The 20,976-nt window shown below is 66.6% G+C and overlaps 4 protein-coding genes across 4 annotated transcripts; 1 reads left to right on the top strand and 3 right to left on the bottom strand.

Moving 5' to 3' along the window:
• Nucleotides 1-477: 477 nt before the first annotated feature.
• On the bottom strand, nt 478-4,573 carry EMIHUDRAFT_465191 (putative threonine/serine dehydratase; the record flags this gene model as incomplete). The annotated part of the gene is made up of 10 exons (XM_005762997.1): nt 478-1,041; nt 1,279-1,380; nt 1,645-1,685; nt 2,007-2,181; nt 2,242-2,282; nt 2,531-2,583; nt 2,753-2,825; nt 3,175-3,246; nt 3,378-3,496; nt 3,922-4,573. The coding sequence occupies 10 exons, from the start codon at nt 4,571-4,573 to the stop codon at nt 702-704; spliced, it is 1,668 nt and encodes a 555-aa protein (XP_005763054.1). The 3' UTR covers nt 478-701.
• Nucleotides 4,574-5,233: 660 nt separating this feature from the next.
• On the bottom strand, nt 5,234-6,815 carry EMIHUDRAFT_215355 (hypothetical protein; the record flags this gene model as incomplete). The annotated part of the gene is made up of 4 exons (XM_005762996.1): nt 5,234-5,386; nt 5,541-6,118; nt 6,250-6,314; nt 6,358-6,815. The coding sequence occupies 4 exons, from the start codon at nt 6,813-6,815 to the stop codon at nt 5,234-5,236; spliced, it is 1,254 nt and encodes a 417-aa protein (XP_005763053.1).
• Nucleotides 6,816-8,927: 2,112 nt separating this feature from the next.
• EMIHUDRAFT_105062 (hypothetical protein) lies at nt 8,928-9,590 on the top strand (the record flags this gene model as incomplete). The annotated part of the gene is made up of 1 exon (XM_005762995.1): nt 8,928-9,590. One exon carries the CDS (start codon nt 8,928-8,930, stop codon nt 9,588-9,590), a length of 663 nt encoding a protein of 220 aa, XP_005763052.1.
• A 5,332-nt stretch (nt 9,591-14,922) lies between these two features.
• Nucleotides 14,923-20,796, bottom strand: EMIHUDRAFT_452604 (hypothetical protein; the record flags this gene model as incomplete). The annotated part of the gene is made up of 20 exons (XM_005762994.1): nt 20,117-20,796; nt 20,006-20,049; nt 19,897-19,941; nt 19,783-19,826; nt 19,571-19,710; nt 18,811-18,863; nt 18,645-18,737; nt 18,376-18,567; nt 18,001-18,147; nt 17,800-17,858; nt 17,501-17,718; nt 17,247-17,452; nt 17,071-17,106; nt 16,744-16,965; nt 16,542-16,673; nt 16,316-16,502; nt 16,016-16,264; nt 15,654-15,944; nt 15,304-15,569; nt 14,923-15,225 (listed from the first exon to the last, which is right to left on the bottom strand). Exons 1-20 carry the CDS (start codon nt 20,703-20,705, stop codon nt 14,923-14,925), a joined length of 3,516 nt encoding a protein of 1,171 aa, XP_005763051.1. The 5' UTR covers nt 20,706-20,796.
• Nucleotides 20,797-20,976: the final 180 nt, after the last annotated feature.

The following is a 20,976-nucleotide window of genomic DNA, read 5'->3' as shown; positions in this document are numbered from 1 at the left end:
TCAGCAACACCAACCTCTACTCCAGCGAGAACCACACAGAGCCCGTGCTGCTGGAGGAGTATCCGCATGTGTGGCACCAGCTGCCGCAGAGGGCGATAGGCTACAAGCACAGGAGGGGATCTGCGTCTTACTCGACCAGTCGCAATACCTTTATGCAGATGCTTATGATCTGCACAATGGAGAATGGGAATGCCGAGAGCCAGTCTCCTGAAGAGAAGGGGATGCAGCTTCTTCCCATGCCAACGATGGGGACAATCCTCTTTCCGATGCAGGTAGAAAACAGATAGAACTGTCTGACCAGTCGGATTGGAGGGGGGTGGCGGCACACAGGGGGAGGGGGGGAGACGCCGATCCGGGAATCAAGTTGGTGCCGGCACCACACGTTATGTGACGTAATCCTATGCGTGCGGGCGGAAGTGAATGCTGAATCCCGTTTGCGTTTCTCTCGTGTCAGGACACAGGAGACAGGAAACCCCGTAGCTCTGTACGTATTTCATATTGTAGATCTCATACGTCTGTCGTCTCAGTACATGGCAAAAATGAGACTCGAATAACATGCATGCCGGCGGCCACGGGACTCGGGAGGCGGGGTGCGCATGCATCGCGCGGGGAGGGTTGTTAGGCCGCGCGGGGCGGCGGCGGGCGGTGGCGGTGGCGCGTAGAACAGGAGTGCCTGCGCGGCGCGCGCAGCCCACCGCCTGCTAGCTCGCCTGGAGGAAGCGCTTGTACGCGACGTTGCCGCACTCGCGCACGTAGGGGTACTCGAGCTCGGTAAGGAAGGTGTCAAAGGCGTCGGAGTCCGCCTCAGGCACCTGCAGCGCGGCCAGCACCCGGCCGACGTCGCCGCCGTGGTTTCTGTAGTGGAAGAGGGAGACGTTCCAGCCGCCGTTGAGGGCGTCGAGGAAGCGGCTGAGCGCGCCCGGCCGCTCCGGAAACTCGAAGCGGTAGAGCCGCTCGTGTTCGATCGTGACGCGCCCTCCCGCGAGGTGGCGGGCGTGGTCCTTTGCAAGCTCGTTCGCTGTTAGGTCGAGCGTCTCGCACCTGCACACCGCAGGGACGCGCCGGCGGGGCGGGTTGCGGACTCGCGGCAGTGCGGGCAGAGCACCGCCTGAATCCAGGGGCCGCGCATACGGCGGAGACAGCCGGATGCCTCCTCCTCTCGAGAGCCCGCCGGACCACACGGGCGCGCGCTCCGCATCTAGTGCTCCGCATCTGGGCCTCGAGATAGGGGGAGATACGGGGAGATGCGGATCTGGAGTCCGCATCTAGGCCTCGCACCCGTCTGCGCGCAGCGCGGCGATCACGGACGCGTTGTCCTCGGCGCCGGCCGCCTGGAAAGAGATGTAGATGTGCGCCGCGTCGGCGCCGGGCCCCGCGTGCCTGGCCGAGGGCGGCGTGAGGGTGGGTTCGGGTACCGTGGGGTAGGGGAGGGTGGGTTCGGGTACCGTGGGGTAGGGGAGGGTCCCGCGTGCCTGGCCGAGGGCGGAGCGGGGGCTCAACGCACTAAAGGTGTCGAGGGCCTCCCCGGCGCCGTGAGGGGTGGGGTGGGGGGCCGGGGTGAGTACTGAGCTGCGTGCAGGGGTGAGGGGTGGGGTGAGGGTTTGAGTGAGGGGCTTCGGTTTGCCGGTAAGAGAACTCGGTGACGTTGCGTGGCTCGAGACGGCCGATGAGCTGCCGGAAGGCGCCTGGCAGCAGTGAGTGGGTAGCGAGGGTGGTAGGGAGGGTAGGGCAGCAGCAGCAGGGAGGGTAGGGCAGCAGCAGTGGGAGGGAGTCAGTCATGAGAGGGTAGCACCGGTGAGGAGAGAGCTGGCTGTATTGAAAGAGCAGCAGCAGCAGTGGGAGGGTGGCGGTAGGAGAGAGGGCAGCAGCGGGAGAGCGCGCAGTGAGGAGATCGGGCCAGGCCTCTCGGGAGCCACGACTTGTCTCGGCGAGATCTCGGGTGCATGTACGAGTGTATCTCGGCTAGATCTCGGCTATGTCTCGCCGGGCCGCTCGGGAATCACGACCGACAGGAGCGTCTCGGACGCGTCGGCGCGCTCCGAGACGAAGCGCAGCGAGTCAAAGTTCATGTTTGCGCCCGAGGTGATCGCGACGTAGGTCTGGTCGCGCGTGTTTGCGGCCGCGGCCCACTGCTTGACGCCGGCGATGGCGAGGGCGCCGGCTGGCTCGAGGATAGAGCGCCTGTGCGAGGGAGAGTGCCTGAGAGGGAGGGAGGGAGCTGCGAACGGGAGAGGGCCGCACCCGCTGTTTGGATCGGTCGACTGCGTGTCGATGGAGCCATCCTTGATGGCCAATCTCGGCTCTCCTCGGCTCATCTCGGCTATTCGAGTGCGTGTCCATGAAGCCATCCTTGATGGCGGCGCAAATCTCGTCGGTGCTCACGGTCAGCATCTCGTCAACCTAGCCGAGATTCGCCGAGATTCGCCGAGATTCGCCGAGATTAGGCTCGCGGTCCGCATCTCGTCGACCAGACGGTTGCGGGGTGCGGACGGTCGCGCCGCTCATCTCGGCGAATCTCGGCGAATCTCACGAGGTGGTTGCAGATGCGAAACGTCTCCTCGCCCACGCGCTTGACTGCGGCGCCTGCATCATGGGACACACCGAGGTCAGGGGCGGGAGTGCGGTCTCGCTCCGAGGAGCACCGCGTGAGTACACGGGCTACGAATACGCTGAACACAGCGGGATGCGGCCGAGTACAGCGGAGTGCGTGTCCTCGCGAGCGCGGGTTTGAACACGTGTTCATTCGGAACACACAACAGATCTGGGCGCCGCGTCGCGTCTAGGGACGACGCGCCGTCCGCGAAGAGGCCGACGTGCTCCAGCTCCTGCGCCGGGGGGGGGGGGGGGGGGGGAAGAAAAAGGCCTTTTAAAATTTTGGGTTTTTTCGAAGGGGGGGTTTCCCCTCTCCCCCTGGTTTGGGTGGTTTAAGGTGCTTTAGGCTGCTTTAGGCTGCTCTAGGCTGCTTTAGGCTGCGTGACGACCCCGTCAAGCCAACACCCCAAAGGACAACCTCTTCTTCCCCCGCCCGACCCGACCGGTGGGCTGGTTCAGACCCCCCCCCCCCCCCTCCCTCCCTCCCGGCGGCAAGAGGAGCAGCGTCCTCCTTCTGACTGGCGCTCTGTCAGCGTGTGTGTGCCCCGTCGCCCGTGCTATGCGGGTGTAAGACCGGCTGACGCGCTCCTGCAGCTGCCCCGACCGCAGCGAGGCGGTCATGCCGGCGGCGTCCTCCGCCTCGACCCCGATCACCTGGAGGGGATGCGTCCCGCCACCTCTGCAGACTCGCCAGCACGCCCGGCCGCACGCCCGGCCGCACGCTCGGCGAATCTCGGCGAATCTCGGCGAATCTCGGCGAATCTCGCCAGCACGCCCGGCCGCACGCGCTTGACATAGGCGGCAACGCCAGCCAGCATGCCTCCGCCGCCGCAGCAGACAAAGATGGCGTGGAGGGGCTTGCCGGTGCACTGCTTGAGAATCTCCATCCCGATGGTCCCCTGGCCTAGGAGGGGCGAGACTCGAGACTCGACACTCTTGCCCGATCTCAGGTGGCGGCGGAGGAGGAAGAGGTGGACGTGGCGGAGGAGGCGGCGGGGGGAGGGGGCGGAGGAGGCGGCGGAAATAGAGGTGGCGGAGGCGGAGGTGGCGGAGGCGGAGGCGACACGGCACCACTGCGTTGGCACGCCCTCTTCAGAGGCGACACTGCGTTGGCACGCCCGCGCAGCTCTCTCGAGGCGGAGGCGAGGAGAGAGAGAGGAGAGAGAGAGAGAGAGGAGAGGAGAGAGAGGAGAGGAGAGGAGAGGAGAGGAGAGGAGAGGAGAGGAGAGGAGAGGAGAGGAGAGGAGAGGAGAGGAGAGGAGAGGAGAGGAGAGAGAGGAGAGGAGAGGAGAGAGCAGAGCAGAGCAGAGCAGAGGCGAACAAGCAGACCGGCTATCACGAGCGGGTCGTCGAATGGGTGGATGAGCGTCCGTCCCTCGACCTCGACGAGGCGCGCCGCCTCGGCCGCCGCCTCGTCGTACGTGTCGCCGTGCAGCACCACCCGCCCGCCCAGCTTGCGCACGCCGTCCACCTTGATCGACGGCGTTCCCGTCGGCATCACAATCACCGCGTCAATCCCGAGCTTGATGGCGGAGAATGCGACGCCCTGCGCGTGGTTGCCCGCTGAGCAGGCGACGATGCCGCAGGAGCGCTGCTCGTGCGACAGCTGTGCGACCTTGTTGTACGCGCCGCGGATCTTGAACGATCGTACCGGCTGCAGGTCCTCGCGCTTGAGGTGCACGTGGTTGCGCGTCTTGGCCGAGAGGGCCGGCGCGCGCTGCAGAGGTGTCTCGTCCGCGGCCTCGTACACCCTCGCGTTCAGAATCTTTGCAAGGTAGTTGTTGTGCCCCAAACCCCGCTGGTTGTTGCCCCAGTTGCCACTCTTGTCTGCGTCCAGCGGCTCAAAGCGTGGAGACGAGACTGGCAAGGCTCTCCCGAGCGACGCGCCGCTCGCAAAGCCCCGACAGTGCGCGGAGAATCGGCTGCCGAGGGCGGACCTGACTGCGGGAGTCAGAACGCGAGCTCCGCGAGCTCCGCGCATGTATTGGGCTTGAAGCTGGCGGGGCCTGATCGGCCGCCTCGAAAAGAGAAACCTTCGCAACACGCACTCTAAAATCTCGCTAAAAAGAAAAATTAGTTTTTTTTCAACAAGCGCTGCTGCACCGCTGTGCAGGCACCTCTTTCATCGCCTAAGTGCTTGCTGCGCCCCTGCGAACAGCATATGCGACCAGCTGTTGCGGTCCCCGCCGAGGAGGCGGCGGCCGTGGTGGCTCAGCGGGTGTGGCGCGGTGTGCTCGCGCGACGGTGGTGGACGGAGCTGCTGCTGCGGGAGACGCTCGCCGCCCTGCATGCGGCGGGCGGCGGCGGGTTGCTGGATGGCGGATTGTTGCCGGAGGCCGCGCAGCCTCCGCCCCGGTGCGGCGCCGCCGTAGCGGCGCCGTCGCTGGAGGAGGCGCGGGCAATGGCGCAGGAGGCGGCCGAGGCTGAGACGGCGCGGCGATCGAGTTCGGATGGCGGCGATATAGCGGCGACGAAGGCGGGCCTCGAGGAAGCGGGCGGCGGCGGCGGCCGCGCCGTGCATGAGCCCCGCGACAACGCGAGCTCTGGTGCCGCCGCCCCAGAACCGGTCGATGCCGCGGGGATCGACGGCGGCGATGCGGGCCTCCTCGCGGCTCACGTCCAGTTCACTGCAGACGCGGCGTCAAAGATGAGCCTCGATGAGCTGCGAGAGCTGGCCGGCGTGCTCAGCCGGCTGATCAACCACCGTAATGGCGTGCTCGTGGCGCAGCTGCAGCGGCGGGACGGCCTGCTCCACGAGAAGAGCTACCGCGAGCAGCTCGTGTCGCAGCTTCTCCTGCAGGTGGACGCCTCACGAGCGTTGCGCACCGGATCTCTCTCGACTGTGCGGCCCGGCGCCCCCCGCTAGCCACATGTTATCGTTAATCGTTATATGCTACTCTTCTATTTTTGGAGCTCGCTACTCTTCTATGATCGACAGTCGAGAAGACTTGCGAAAAATACGATTCCAGCCTGCCACGCTCTTCTGTGTTGAGCTCGTGCCCAAACTTGTACCAGTCTTGTTCCCTGTCCCACTCCTCCTGCCAATCGGCCATGCCACAACGGTCGTTGTCCTTCATGCTGCCGACAAAGAAGTCGCAGCAGCTAAGCGCGTCCCACACCGGCAAGCCAGTGGCCGCGCGCACGGCATCCGAGTACGGTGGCAGCTCGGTACACTCCATCAGAATAGCGACGACAGGGTGCTTCGAGACCACGCGCTTCGCCAGTTCGACCATTCCTGGCTCAACCTTCAGTGTATCCACCGCCTCGCCTCGCTCAACGGCCTCAAACCCCGGCACATCCTTGCAGTCCACAATGACGAATCGCTCCTCTCCAACTTGCACAGCGCACGTTCTTTCGATCAGTTCGCGCATTGGCTCCAGCGTTGCCTTGTTGGCCGTGAAGATTGCGATTTGCTGGCTGGGTCCGTAAGCGGCCTTGATCGCAGGCAAGATGCACAACGAGGAGAGAAACACGGGGACTCGGGTGAGCAAGGAAGCAAACTCTTGGAAGTGCATCATGAAGCCACCTGTGCAGGCGTGTGCGCGAACAACAGATCGGTGAGCTGCTCTTTTATCGGCAGTCAGGAGCCGCTGCGCCTCCGTCAGATGCCGAGCGACTCCCAATCTCCAGTCTACATGTTATGGGCGGCTAGCGCACAGTCGCCCGTGATGGCGCAGACCTTCTTCGCCTGCACGAGGTACTTGACCCCTGCGATAAAGGCCCTTTGCACCTCGCTCGTCATTTTGCCAGACTGAGCCATCATACGTAAACGAGCCAGAGTGGGCGATATCTCCAACAGCCGCTGGATAGTTGTAGTCCAAGCGGATTACACCAAGTGCTGGGTGCACGCGCTTTGTACCGTCGACGGACATAGAAAGTACGCAGTCCGGACTGTGGACAAAATTGCTCTCGGCCATGGTGCGGTAGAAGCCCGCCTCCTTCTGCGCCATCTTGCGTGCGGCACTCGCAGTGGTTTCCAGCAACGAGATGTTCTTGTTCGTCGGGTTCTGAAGTGCACTCTTCATGAAGCATACGCTTTCCCCCACGCTGTTCACCACGGTGTCCATCACGAACCTGGTGGATGCACCCGCAGTTTTGCTCACATCAGCGGTGGCTTGGCTCGCAGTGGCGATGGCTTTGCTCAATCCCTCAGCGCCTACAGCAATCGCCACGTTGACATCAGCCGGTTTCGCTGCCTTGGCCGATGAGCCGCATGCGCCCATGACCGCCTGCAGCGCGGCGCGCGGAGGACCCGATCTCTGTGGTCTGTGGCGATGGACGGGAAGCGCGGACGTACGGCTCTAAATTCTATTCCGTGTCGTGAGAGAGTGAGAGTGCTGTGTGTATTCTTTTTGTTTGTGAAGGTACACACATGACGGACCAGGCCTCCAGCGTCACCGACACACACCTCTCCCCCACGTGCTAGGTAAAGTATATTGCCCATATTCACGCCGCCCCGATGACGGGCACCACCTCGATCACCACACACCTCACCTGTCCGACCTCTACCTCGTCGATACGACGCACCTGCATGTACGTGAGGGGCGGGAAGAGCACCTCCTCCTCGACAGGGAAAGCTGAGAGGAACGCAATGCTGGCGCCTCGCTGCATGAAGTTGGGCGTCCGCAGCCGCAGCAGCAACGGACTGCGCGAGGCGGAGTAGCGCACTGCGACGTCAAGCGAAGTGGTGGTGGACATCGGCGCCTTTTCGGTGCCGCCGAGTCGTTCAAAGTCGGCGGGGAGGGCGCGGCTCATGTTGGCGAGGCCGCGCCACAAGTCAAGCGGGCCAGAGACTTGGCGATCGACCGAACGCAACCGACTGATGGCCTCCGTGAGAAAGTAGACCGTCACCGGCAGCGCGTGCGGAGACTCGGACCAGCTGTGGGAGAGATCGACGCATCGCATCGGGTTGACGATCGACTTGAACGCGGCCGTCGTGTACAGGCGGAGAGCCAGAACATGCGCCTTTCCGAGCCTCGCCGCACGCGAGAGGTGATGCTCACAAAAGTCGTCGATGGTCATGCCTTCCCCCGACACGGTCATCCGGTCGGCACGAAGCCCAGAAGCGTCATGATCGCGTGGAAAAGGCGAATTAGCGAAAATCAACCCCGAGCTCCCAGCCCGCTGATGAAGAACGTAGTCCAAGCACTCGCAATCCTCATCGGTGCCGCTCGCGGCAAACTCCGACTCGATCGCTGCGACGGCGTCATCTAGTGACGGGAGGGCAAAATCTGAGCGAAGCCGAAGGAGGGAGCGCAGTCCACGCGCCGCGGCATCAGCCCGGCCTACGGCGAGGTCCCTGAGGTCCCCAGTGAAACGACCGTCGAGCAGGCCTCGGATCGACGGCTCCGCTCTGCGCACAGCAGCCGAGACGAGCTGCCATGTGCGCCCTGACCTTTGCGTTGTGCGACCGCTGGCCACTGGGGCGTAGACCTGCTCGACCGCCGGAGATTGCAGCCTCTCCTCCTCGCGCGGGGTTGCCCCTGCCTGCTGACTGCGCCTGCTTCGGTTTTCTGCTGCGAGCGCCGCCGCATTTTCGAACAGCTGACAGTGCCGGTCCGCCAATCTCATCAGATGCGGGTAGTTACCTCGCACCTCTTCCGACGCCGCCGCTGCGGATCGCCGAGCCCGCTGGCGTCGCATCGCTGCCTGAAGCGTCGCAGCCGACGCCTCCCTCGCCGCCTCCTCCTCCGCCGCCGCCCTCGCTGCCGCCTCCGCCGCCGCCCTCGCCGCCTCCTCCGCCGCCCTCGCCGCCTCCTCCGCCGCCGCCGCCCTCGCCACTGCCGCCTCCTCCGCCGCCTCCGCCGCCTCCTCCGCCGCCGCCGCCCTCGCCACCTCCTCCGCCGCCTTCGCCGCCTCCTCCACCGCCGCCGCCCTCGCCACCTCCTCCGCCGCCCTCGCCGCCTCCTCCGCCGCCGCCGCCCTCGCCGCCTCCTCCGCCGCCGCCGTCGCCGCCGCCTCCACCGTCGCCGCCTCCTCCGCCGCCCTCGCCGCCTCCTCCTCCGCTGCCCTCGCCGCCGCCTCCGCCGCCGCCGCCTCCTCCGCCTCCCTCGCCGCCTCCTCCGCCGCCGCCCTCGCCGCCTCCTCCTCCTCCGCCGCCGCCCTCGCCGCCTCCTCCGCCGCCGCCCTCGCCTGCATCTCCATTGCTTCTGCTGGGATCCATCGTTGAGGCAGGGCGCCCTCGTCATCGAAGCTGTCGGGCCTTCTTGTGAGAGCCAGGTCTGTTACCTCAGAGGAGTAGACTGTCATTTCCAGTCTGTCATTGGCAGTAGGGCTGTCTTGGCAGCGCCTCCTCCTGCGGTATATCAGGAAGAGGCAAAGACCGACCCCGCAGCATGCTAAGACCGTACAGCTCGCTACGATTGCTGTGGACAGGCCCGGCGGCGGTGGCGAAGCTAGCGGTGGCAGCGAAGGCGGCGGCGAGGGTGGTGGCGGCGAGGGTGGCGGTGGGCTCGGAGGCGGGGGCGACGGCGGCGGCGGGCTCGGCGGCGGCGGGCTGGGAGGTGGTGGCGAGGGTGGCGGCGGCGAGGGTGGCGGCGGCGAGGGCGGCGGCGGGCTCGGTGGCGGTGGCGAGGGTGGCGGTGGGCTCGGAGGCGGGGGCGACGGCGGCGGCGGGCTCGGCGGCGGCAGGCTGGGAGGTGGAGGCGAGGGTGGCGGTGGCGAGGGTGGCGGCGGCGAGGGCGGCGGCGGGCTCGGTGGCGGTGGCGAGGGTGGCGGTGGCGAGGGCGGCGGTGGCGAGGGTGGCGGCGGCGAGGGTGGCGGTGGCGAGGGCGGCGGTGGCGAGGGCGGCGGTGGCGAGGGCGGCGGTGGCGAGGGCGGCGGTGGTGAGGGCGGCGGCGGTGACGGAGGTGGTGGCGATGGAGGCGGGGGCGAGGGCGGCGGCGGAGGTGGTGGCGATTGAGGAGGAGGGAGTAATGGCGACATCGAAAGTGGGCGGGTGCATGTATGGTCCGACACATCTAAAGTGGAAGGGTGGCGTAGGGGAGAAGTACTCTTGAGGGAAACATGGGACCGTCAGGCCCCGGGGACTGGCCAGCCCGACTAACACAACCTTCAGGAACACCATTTTGCGGTCCTGAGCGGCCGTCTCGGAGCAGAAGCTTCCCTGCCTCCTTAGCCATGTTGCGGTGCCCTCGCGCCATCTGGTCGACGCACTGCTCGCAAGTAAAGCGTCTTCACAGGTCGGCAGATACGCCTCACCTTCAAAAAGGTGGCTGCCTACCCCAAAGCCCAGCCCGGGGCATCGATTTCTCTTGACGATCTCACTTTAAAACGCTGGTGCAGATGGGGTTTTCTCTATAGAAGTCGGAGCCTTGCGTCGAAGGAGAGGCAGCGTGCGGCTCCGTGGACTCGGCCATCACCCGCGGGTGAGAGGGCGATAGGAAGCACTCCCGCCCTCTGAGGCGGCCGTCCGAGTCGGGGAGGCAAACACACAGCCATCCTCGCGGGTGTGGGCGGCCTTATCGGCCCGCTATACTAACCCTTAAGTCGGCCCTTCCTCGGGTCGGCTTCGGAGGCCCCGCAGCCCTAGCCGGAGCTAAGGGGCCCGGCTTTCTCGGCGCTAACCCTAGGGGAAATCGCTCCGGAATAGGGTTCCCGGCACCATCGGGCGGCGCCACACGGATGGAGGGAGTCGGGTTTGCCATCGGCGGGCCGTGAGGGCGCTGAGAACTCAAGGCTGAGTTTTCGCTCCACTTTCGATGTGTCGGAGTATGCGAGGACGGCCCGTTCTGCCCGTTCTCGGGCTAGTCAGCAGATCTAGCGCAGAGAGGGCGATGAGGCGGAGGCACGCCGCAGCGGCAGGTGCAAAGAATTGGTATGAATAAGCGTATCAGCCGCTATACACACGAAGTTGTCACGGCTACCCTTTGAGTCGGTGTTCGTCTCGGTGGCGAAAATCGGTCTACCGCCGCCACGCGATTGCGCGCGCGCGAGGGCTACTCGAGAGAAGCTCGATGGCCTCCGCCGCTCCTCCTAGTCTGATCCGCCTCTCCTCTAGCGCGGAGGGCCTCATCTCGCCGGGGAGAAGTGCGGTGATCCGCCTACCGCCTTAGGCACTTGAACGGCGTCACGGTGAAGGCGGGCTCGGCCGCTGCCTCCCAACGCCTTCGAAGGCCGAGCCGCGCGCTCTCGCGCGGGTTGTGAGCCGCAGGCACGCGCGCCTGCTCGGGGACGCGCCGGGGAGTCGTGTGTGGACCGTTAAGAGAGCCGGGAAGGTCCGTTTGACGGTGCCGATACCTTGGATGCGACCGGCATGATCGGCGAAAGTAGCGCGGTCCTCCGCTGCCTACCGACGCCTTCCACGGCCGAGCCGCGCGCCCTCGCGCGGCGTGTGAGCCGCAGGCACGCGCGTCTGCTCGGGGACGCGCCGGGGAGTCGTGTGTGGACCGTTAAGAGAGCCGGTAAGGTCCGTTTGGCGGTGCCGATACCCTGGACGCGACCGGCATGATCGGCGAAAGTAGCGCGGTCCTCCGCCACCTACGGACGCCTTTGAAGGCCGACCCGCGCTCCATCGCGCGGGTTGTGAGCATCCCGTACCCGAACCTACTCGGGGCGCCGCCGCGACGGCCTGGAAGGCACGTATTTGTGGCCGGTGGTGCCTCTGTCCGAGTCGGCGGCGGCAGCGGCGATGAGGCCGCGGCGCAAGGGCGGAGCAGAACCGCCGCAGCGGCCTGCGGCTGCGCCGCGCGCCCGCGCGCGGAGGAGGGGCGTGTGTGAGTCAGTGCTACGCGGTGCCGCCCTTGGAGAGGCGAGAGAAGCCGGTGTGGCAGGCAGGTTTAGCTTTGTCGGGCGGCGCGAGCCGCCTCGCCGCACGCGGCCCAAATCAAGACACCACACCAGCTGCGCTGGCAGCGGGCGCTGGTCGTCTGGCAGGCAAAGGGGCGGCTAAACGGCATGGCCCGGATCGCGTGCGCCAGGCCCCGCGCGCAGAGGGCGGCTCTCTGAGCTCAGGGGACACAGAGCTCGGCAGCAGCTGTGAGCTCTCAAAAGTCGCTGTTCACACTGGCGACACCGGTTTCTTCTTCTATATCTTCATGAACCGCTGGGGGAGGAATAATTTCGTGCCCAGACCGCCGTACTGGCACGGTAGGATCGAGATCCGCGAGCGAGAGATGGAATTGGAGCCCTGGTGCGACGGGTTAGGTGAGCTACCATCACTGTCTTAGTGCGCGCGCCCCGCATGGTCCGACACATCTAAAGTGGAAGGGTGGCGTAGGGGAGAAGTACTCTTGAGGGAAACATGGGACCGTCAGGCCCCGGGGACTGGCCAGCCCGACTAACACAACCTTCAGGAACACCATTTTGCGGTCCTGAGCGGCCGTCTCGGAGCAGAAGCTTCCCTGCCTCCTTAGCCATGTTGCGGTGCCCTCGCGCCATCTGGTCGACGCACTGCTCGCAAGTAAAGCGTCTTCACAGGTCGGCAGATACGCCTCACCTTCAAAAAGGTGGCTGCCTACCCCAAAGCCCAGCCCGGGGCATCGATTTCTCTTGACGATCTCACTTTAAAACGCTGGTGCAGATGGGGTTTTCTCTATAGAAGTCGGAGCCTTGCGTCGAAGGAGAGGCAGCGTGCGGCTCCGTGGACTCGGCCATCACCCGCGGGTGAGAGGGCGATAGGAAGCACTCCCGCCCTCTGAGGCGGCCGTCCGAGTCGGGGAGGCAAACACACAGCCATCCTCGCGGGTGTGGGCGGCCTTATCGGCCCGCTATACTAACCCTTAAGTCGGCCCTTCCTCGGGTCGGCTTCGGAGGCCCCGCAGCCCTAGCCGGAGCTAAGGGGCCCGGCTTTTTCGGCGCTAACCCTAGGGGAAATCGCTCCGGAATAGGGTTCCCGGCACCATCGGGCGGCGCCACACGGATGGAGGGAGTCGGGTTTGCCATCGGCGGGCCGTGAGGGCGCTGAGAACTCAAGGCTGAGTTTTCGCTCCACTTTCGATGTGTCGGAGTATACAGGTCCGTGCTTTGGTTTCACAAACACGTTTGGTCCTCGCTATGGTACGGCTCACATAAACGCACAACTCCGGACCCAAGACGCAACAAGCACAGACAGTCGAGAAGGGGGAAAGACAGCAACGAGGTACGGCTCACCAGATGCGACAGGAGGGCTAAAATCCGGAATATAGACTGCCAAGAGGGTGCTCTAGGCCGCGAAGACACCACACACGGTCTCCCTACTCATGCGCGGCTAGCAGGAGGGTGCCAAAAATGAGGCGCGTTGTGAAACCGCAGCTAGCTGGCCCCGCCGGCGGGTAGCACAGGTCATGAGTGAGGCCACGCCAGCTGCCTCGGGTGCTCCGTTTGGTCGGCCTGGACCGTGCCGCAAGCCTCGAGCAGCGGAGAAGCGCTGTCCTTGAAGTCCAGACATGCTTCGCCGCCGTGGCGCAGCGCCGCAGTGCGAGCGAGCACTGCAGCTGCAGTGCTCGCTCGCACTGCGGCACCCATCGACTCCCTGCGCTCCGGGCACATTGGCAAATGTGCCGGCGGCCTTGTGGACGGCTCGGGCACGAATTGCACGACGGCGCGGCGTCTCGAGGCGGCCGTGTTGTGAAAACGAAGCTGTTGCGAAACCGAAGCCCGGACCTGTATTCGTTCGATCAGCGAGCTGTGGCTTAGTGTGTGCGTTCACGTACCCGGGTACACCGTACACAGTTTTTCGGCGTTGGCGTGCGGTGCGGTGCGCGTGTGCGCGGCCTCGGCCTGCGCCTAGATTGTAGACATATGGGGCTGGAGCGCCGACCCGAGACGACGGGGCGGGGGGGGGGGGGGGGTCATACGGGGTGTGACCGTGAGTTGACCAGGGGTTGTGCGCCGGGACCTCCTGCTCGGCTCCAGCCAGTAGACAAGTCTTGTCACTAACAGAGTAGAAGGATCTGACCTCGGGGCCGATGTGACCAAGCGCTGGTAGCGTGGTTTAACCTCACACCCATGGTCTCACAGTGTGCCTGGGGTGTCGACGGGCCCCCGGGGGCGACGGGGGTGCTCTCCGGCCGCGGCGGCCGAAAACGGGGGTCGGTATACGGTGTATCAATGAAGTGATGCACTTGATGCAAGGGTGCCATTGTGCTCTACTACAAAAGTTGTGTAAGATGCCCAAGTCTCAGACGCTGGATCCTTAGCGGAGCTGAGTTCTGACGGTGTGAACACGAGCAACGGGAGTGACGACCGGGACCGGGCCGCACGCCGGGAGTGCCCCGACTAGCAGTTACGGGCGCGGATGAGCGAATGAGAGGTCGCTATCTGTGGAAGATGTGTTGTTAGGGACTAGGACTGCCTATCTCTCACTGAAAGGGACCTCTCATTCGCTCGTCCGCACCCGTCACCGCTCACGGAGTGCTCCGCGTGCCGCACCGGCCGCCGCCGGCCGCCGGCCGCTCACGGCAACGGAACAGTCTTATTACTCCGCAACGTTGAGCTGGATCATACTGAATAGTGCTCCTGAAAGCCCTCTCCCTGGGCTCTGCCACACAGTAGCAGCTCATGACGAGCAGCTGCTGTGACTGTATTTGTAGCCATTTTTAGGCTTCAACTGGTCCCAAAATAGGAGCAACACCTCATGAAAATCAGTCAAAAAAGCCCCCAAAAATCGGCGCCTGCGGCGGGCTACCTGGGGCTGCGCCCCAGACCCCCTTGACTGGGGGGACCCCCCCCAAGAGCACCCCCGTCGCTCCCGGGGGCCCGTCGACACCCCAGGACAGTGTGCCGGTAGACAAGTCTTGTCATCAACAGAGTAGAAAGATCTGACCTCGGGGCTGATGTGACCAAGCGCTGGTAGCGTGGTTTTACCTCACACCCATGGTCTCACAGTGTGCCGGCAGTCGCCGAGCAGTGTCGCTCACACAAGCCGCAGCACAAGTGACTGAGGGCCAGTGAGGGCGAGCCCATCGCTGTCACAGCTGTGGCAGCCGCACAGTAGGCTGTGCCATCTGTGCAGAGCGTGTGAGCAGCAGAGGAGCTGCTCTCCAAGCTTCAGGCGCAAAGAGCTGCATGCCACCGAAGGCGCTGTCGAGGTTCGCCGAGCGCGGCGAAATCCGGGGACACCGTCACCGACGAGCGCGTTGGAGTATTCACTCCGGACAAAGACGGCTACACGCACACGAGCCGCGGTCGTGTAGCCGTCATACGTAGCGGCGAGGCGCGGGACCGTCTGTGGCGAAGTGGGTCGCGTCCCCGGATTTCCTCAACTCACCGCGGTCCACACCCTTTATGCGTGGCCCTGTCCGTATCCCCTGGGCGATGGTGGTGGCATCCCCGCACGGCAGGCCCAGCCCCAGGGAGCTGATCGCTGGTTGAGCACACTTTGTCTACTTTTTAACGTGACCGCACTTCATGTCAGTAAGCAGACAACAACCTCCTGCACGCCCGGTCGCTGCCAATCGAGGGGACCCGCTGTCGCGTCCGGTGCAGCGCCCGCTGCTGCAGCGCCTCCAAGAACCGCGTTGTGGGCTGTCGCTTGGACCACACGAGCCCGCCCAAGGGGGCGAGCTGCCGCTGCTGCTCGGGCGAGTGCGCCAGCAGAATGTCTGAGAGGCGCAGCAGCGTCATCAGCTCCGCGTTCGACTCGTTGACGGCCGAAGAAGGGCTCGCGCTCACCAGGACCGTCTGCGGGTGCGCGAGCCGAACCGTGCACGCGGCCTCGAGCGGGGAGAGCGGCGCCGCCTCTGCCGCCGCCGCCGCCGCCAGCAGCGCCTGGTAGCCCCCGTGGCGGAGCACGGCGGCCGCCGCCGCTCGAGGAGACTCCGTCGGCTCGCTGCGCAATCGTGTCGCACTCGCGCAAGCGCAGAGCGGCGGCGGCTCGACCGCGCCCGTGCAGAGGATGACGCAGACCCGGCTGCGGCGAGCCGTGCCCAACGACTCCACGCCGCTCAGCGCCGCGCTGAGCTCCTGCAGCAGCGCGTGCCTCGCGGCGGCCCGCGCCTTTTCCATCTTTTTGAGCTGCTTGGTCGGGAGGGCGCCGTGAGCGCCGCCGCGGAGGACGCCTACATGTGAACTGATTAGGGGCTAAGGAACACTCATAAACTAATCAGTGGGCGCCGCCGCGGAGGACGCCGCCGTCGCCAGACGTGTCAGAAGGCGCGACCTCGCAGCGCACCTCTTTGGCGACGCGCGCAGCCCAAACGTCGTTCGCCTAATAGTGACAATTGGTAACTGATATCCAACTGATGATGAACACTTCACAGCCCAAGCGCCGTTCGCCTCGTCGGCGCGCCTCTGCGCCACGGCGCCCCAAGAGCAACAGAGGCAGGCGAGCCGCGCGGGCAGCGACGCAACCTCGCGCTGCAGCGCGGCGCCGAGCCCGCTGCTGCCGGCTTCGCAGTCCGCCGCCAGCGCGACGGTCAGCTGGTGGCGCGGGCCTGCAGGAAGGCTCCGGGCAGCTTCCGAGAAGGCGCCCGGCCGGCGCCACGGCCAGCGTGTGTCGCGGCACCGCTCGACGGCTCCTCTCCTCCAGCGACGTCCGGCCCGGCGGCGATTGCACGCAGCAGGGGCATCAGCCGCTTGAGGCGGCGTGCGGCGGCGTCGCCCGTCTCGAGGACGAGGGCGAGGACGCGGAGGAGCGGCGGCGCAAGCCTCGCGTTGGCGCGGCCGTGCGCCGACGCGAGCGCCTGCGCGAGGCTGAAGGAGGCGAGGGTGGCGTGGCAGTCCATCTCGCCGTAAGACACAATCAGCTCCGAGCCTAACTACGACTTGATGAGGGCTCATGACTAAGGACCTCGCCGCGGGACACAATCGAGCTCCGAGCCGTTCAGTGTTCGCTGCAGTCCCGTCGCGAACTGGATCGACGGGACCTGGGCCCTCTGCGTCGGCAGCGAGAAGGGGGTCGAGGTGCCGATGACGCGGAAGGGCGGCGCGTCCTCGAAGGTGTACCTGGCAACCCAACTGGTCGGTGACCACATGGTCAAGCTGATGGCTGCCTACTCCGCCTCGGAGGTGCGCCAAAAGTGCTTGTACACCATCCGCTGGGTCGCCGTGCGCGACGACTTCTTCTTCTTGAAGAGCTTTGTGTGCGCGAGGGCGATGAAGACGCCCTCGTCCGGCACGTGCACCGCGGGCGTGCCCCCAGACACCGGGCCGAGCTTGCGGACCTACTCATGAAGCATGACCGCTTCTCTTCTGCTGTCACCCTCACCCAGACGCCGGGCCGAGCTTGCGGACCCACGCGGTGGCGGCGGGCGAGGAGGAGAGCGGCAGCAGCGGCGTGCCCACCCCGGTCTCCTCGTTGATCGCCAGCACGAGGCGAGGCTCGAGCGAGTACTCGGCGAAGAGGGCGCCGCCCAGCTTGAAGGGCGACCAGTTCTTCTCGCGCGACTCCCTCTCGCCGTCGTGCTCGAGCTGAGGCAGCCAGCAGAGCAGCTGCTTCGCGACGAGCCGGTCCACCTCGAGCCGGACGGCGCGCGCGCTGCCGTTGGCGGCGGCGGCGGCGGCGGCGCCGCCGCCGCCACTACCGCCGCCGCCGCCGCCGCTTCGGCGCGGGAGGAGCACCGCGTACTGCCACTGCGTCTTTGTCGACTCCCACACCTAAGGACAAGGAGTGGGCGGTGAGTGATTGCCAAGGGTCTGCCGCCACTGCGCCTTTGTGCACCGACAGGAAGACGAGCACGCCGCCATCGAGATATGGGGAGATATGGGGAGATATGGGGAGATATGGGGAGATATACCGACAGGAAGACGAGCACGCCGCCCCGCCACGCGATGGCACGAGGGTCCTCGGGCCCGCTCACGCTTGCCGCCTCCGAGACCGGAAACAGGGCGGACACCTCGTGCCACACCGACCACCCCTCGCCCGTGCTGTCCGTCGCGCCGCGCACGCGGAGCGTCGCGACGAAGCTCATCAGCGCGCCGCCCGCCGCGGCCAAGTTGTCACCTGCTGGTTGATCGACGAGTCATCCCTCCGGTCGCGGGGCCGCGAGACCGCCGCCAAGGCTGTCGCCAAAGGTGAGCTTTGGCCCCTCGGAGTCGCAAAAGTTGTAGTTTGAGAAACGGAGCACGAGGGTGAAGCCGCCGCCGCCCCCCGAGAGCAGGGACGGGTTGTAGGCGGTGAAGTGGCCGTGGGCGCCTATCAGCTCGCCAGCTCCGTCATAACCAACCAGCTCTTGCGCTGCTGTGCTTGCGCAAGGGCCGTGTGGCTCCCTCGCGCAGGGAGGGAGGGAAGCCCTCGGGAAGGGCCGAAGGAACGCGCAGCGGCAAGACCACGCCGCTCGGGGGAGCTACGAGCCGCTCGCCCGCCCGAAGCGCCTGCTGCCATCCAGACGGTCGGCCATCCCCATACTCTAATCGTCGTCGCCACCCCCACCGAAGCGCCTGCCCCTCCGCCGCCGCCCGCAGCCGGATCGACGCCACAGCCGCCTCTCGCGATGCGTCGGCCCCGGCCCCGGCGGGCAGCGGGCCGCAACTTGAGCTTCGGAGGACGACAGTCGGCGCGCCGCGCCACGCCTCGCGGGGGTAGAGCTCCGCCCGCCCCACCGCGCGGCCGAGGCACACGAGCATGGCCCGCGGGGAGGCGCCCCGCCGGTCGGCTGCCCCGGGCAGCGGCACGGCGGCCATCTCTCCGTCCGACCCCTGCACGAGCGCCTCGTCGCCGACCACGAGCCACAATTCACAATGAAGCATGAGAATGCTAGGCAGAGCTGATTTCTCTCTCACTCATACCTCGTCGTCGAGCACGAGTCGCGCAGAGGCGACGCGGCCGCGCACCGTGGCGCACGCCGCACCCTCCTCGCAGCAGCGCCCGCCCCCGTCGCACTGGCCGCGCCCCTCCGCCGCTGCCGCGCCGCCGCGCCGCCAAACCAGCTTCGGCTGGCCGCGGAAGCCCGCGCGGCCGTACAGCAGCGCCCCCGAGACGCCGCCGCATAGGCAGAGGTGCGACACCCCCCGCGCCGCGGGCTGCAAGTCCGCGACGCTGCGCGGCAGCTGGACGGCGGACCGCAGCCCGCCCTTGCTCCGCGAGAGGAGGACAGCGCCCGAGGAGGCGAAGTCCACCTGTTGAGGAGCCAACCGCTCACGGCAATGAATGGAGCAGCGTGCGACGAGGCGACCTCCACCGTGAGGGAACGCACGTTCGCATCCGGCAGCGACGCCGTGTAGCCTCCGGGCGGGGGGGCGAGCACGCTCCAGTTGCCGCGGAAGGAGGGCTCAGAGTAGACGGTCACCTACGAGCGGTCGAGGAGAGGCTGTTTAGTACTGGTCGCCGCGGTGCGGTGCGGGCTCGAAGTAGACGGCCACCGCCGAGACCCGCGCCGAGGCGCGCAAACCCCACACGCCGCCCTCCAAGGCTCCTAGCGTCGGGACAGCTCCCGACCAGACGGCGGAGGCGCCGCCGAGCTGGTCGAGCAGCAAGAGCGCCGGCCCCGCCCCTCGCCCCTCCCCGCCCCCGCCTGCAGCCGCCGGCTCGTGCTCCTGCGTGCCGCCCAAGAGTCTGCCGGCGCCGAGCGACCCTGTGTATGACACCCGCTCCATGACACGTCCGTGACACGTCCGTGACACGTCCTCGACCGGCGGTGTGTGCCGGCGGCGAGCGGTCCTGACTCGTCCAGCTGCGAGAGGACCGACTCGAGCGAGAGCGGGCGGGCGGGGAGGCGCAGCCGGCCGTAAGAAGTGAGGCGGGACGGAAGCCTAATGGCGAGGAGTCATTCACTGTTAGCAGCTCAGCAGCGATTCAGCTCGCGGCCGTACGAAGCCGGGCACTAAGGGCTGCCTGCCCGAGAAAGGCTCCTGCGTGTCGAGCCTCACCCAGCCGCCCGCACCCTCGACGCAGCGGCCGCCCGCCTGCGGCAAGCGACAGACCGGCTCGGCTGACCTCGGCTGACCTCGGCTGACCTCGGCTGATCCCGTCTGATCTCGCAAAATCTCCGGAGATGAAGCCGCCTGCGGCAGGCCGGACAGGCTCCAGCGCAGCGGGTCCCGCTGAGGGAAGTCCGCCGCGGCGACGATCTCGTAGGCGGTGGGCGCAGCGCCTGAGGAGCAACACTGGTCTACTGATCACGTTGGTCAGACGACCCCGTAGGCGGTGGCGATTCGCCGCCCGATGCCAGCTCCGACGCCTCCACCTCCACCTCCAGCGTCGAGGAGCTCGCCGACTCACTGCCGCCGCCGCCCCGCCCCAGCACGCGCGCATCGAGCCACCTAGTCGCGAGACCGGGCGAGATCGCCCGAGATTTGCCGAGATCGCCCGAGCAGGCTCGCGCGTCGAGCTACTTGGTCGCGAGAGACGCGTCGATCGCGTTGCGAGGGCCGTGCGCCTCGGGGCCGTCGGCGGGGAATCAGTTCATTGGTAGGTTGAGTTACTATAATTAGTTCATGTTGGTGCGCCTCGGGGCCGTCGGCGTGGAGCGACTTTGCGCCGCTGAGCCGCACCTATTGAGATGCGGCCGAGATGCGGCCGAGATGTCGCAAAGGCATCATCTCAGGAGCGCGCCACCTGCCGCCCTCCCGAGAAGAGGCGCAGCTCGCTCAGCTGCACACCTAGCGAGAAGGCTCAGGGAAGGGTCCGAGACAGGTCAGAGGATGCGCGGCTCGCCTAGCTGCACGCCGAGCGTGAGCGGGTCCGCGGCGTTCCGCACGCCGGTCACCTCGAGCCGGTAGCGGCAGTAGGTGGCTCCACCCTCCTGCCCGGAGGCACGGTGCGCGGCGGGCCGCAGGACAGCGGCAGTGGCGGCGGTGGCGGCGGCGGCGGTGGCGGAGCTGCGAAGCGGACGGAGGAGGACGGTGCCTTCCGCCGGCGCCAGCCGCGTGTCGCCCGACCGCCAGGCCTGCACCGCCTCGCGCAGCTCGGCGCTGTGCTCGCCAGCGCCGAGAGTGTAGACGACTGGCGGAGTGCGCCGATCGGCCGCTGGCGGCTCCGCAGGCACTCGCAGCGGGCCGGACGCGTCACCGTGGCGTGACGGCTCGGCTCGGAGCGCGGTCGCAGCAGGCGAGGCGGAGGAAGCTGCGCCCAACAGAGGCGGCGGTGGCGGCGGCGGGCTGCGAGGAGGGCGCGGCGGGCGCTGAAGCCGGCGGGCTGGCGGCAAGCCAGTGGCGGGGTTTCGAGAGAGAAACGAGAGGCGGTTTGGGTTGGAGGAGAGGAGGATAAAGATCGAAAGGGTCACAACAGCAGCGAGCGCCACAGCAGGTCGCCTCATCGCTGGCTACGAGAGCCAGCGCTGGCGAGCGAACCAGGTGCAGGCGAGAGCCAGCGCCTGGGGCTAGTAAGACATAGGATTCCTATAACGCACGGAGCTGGGAATAGGACCGCCGCAAGCGGCGTGGCGTGGAGCGGTTGAGCATCCCTCCGGGGGCCCCTCTGCGCCGGGGAGGCGTTGTTGGAGGCTAGGACGCAAGCGTCCGTCGCCCTTTTCAAACTCGGGGCCCACTCCGCTACGCTCCGACCCGAATTTGGAGGGCCTAAAAGTT

This window comes from Emiliania huxleyi, assembly GCF_000372725.1.
Source record: "Emiliania huxleyi CCMP1516 unplaced genomic scaffold EMIHUscaffold_65, whole genome shotgun sequence".
Classification (NCBI taxonomy): domain Eukaryota; phylum Haptophyta; order Isochrysidales; family Noelaerhabdaceae; genus Emiliania; species Emiliania huxleyi.
The sequence above is the reverse complement of the archived record's forward strand: the minus strand, read 5'-3'. Positions and strand labels throughout refer to the sequence as shown.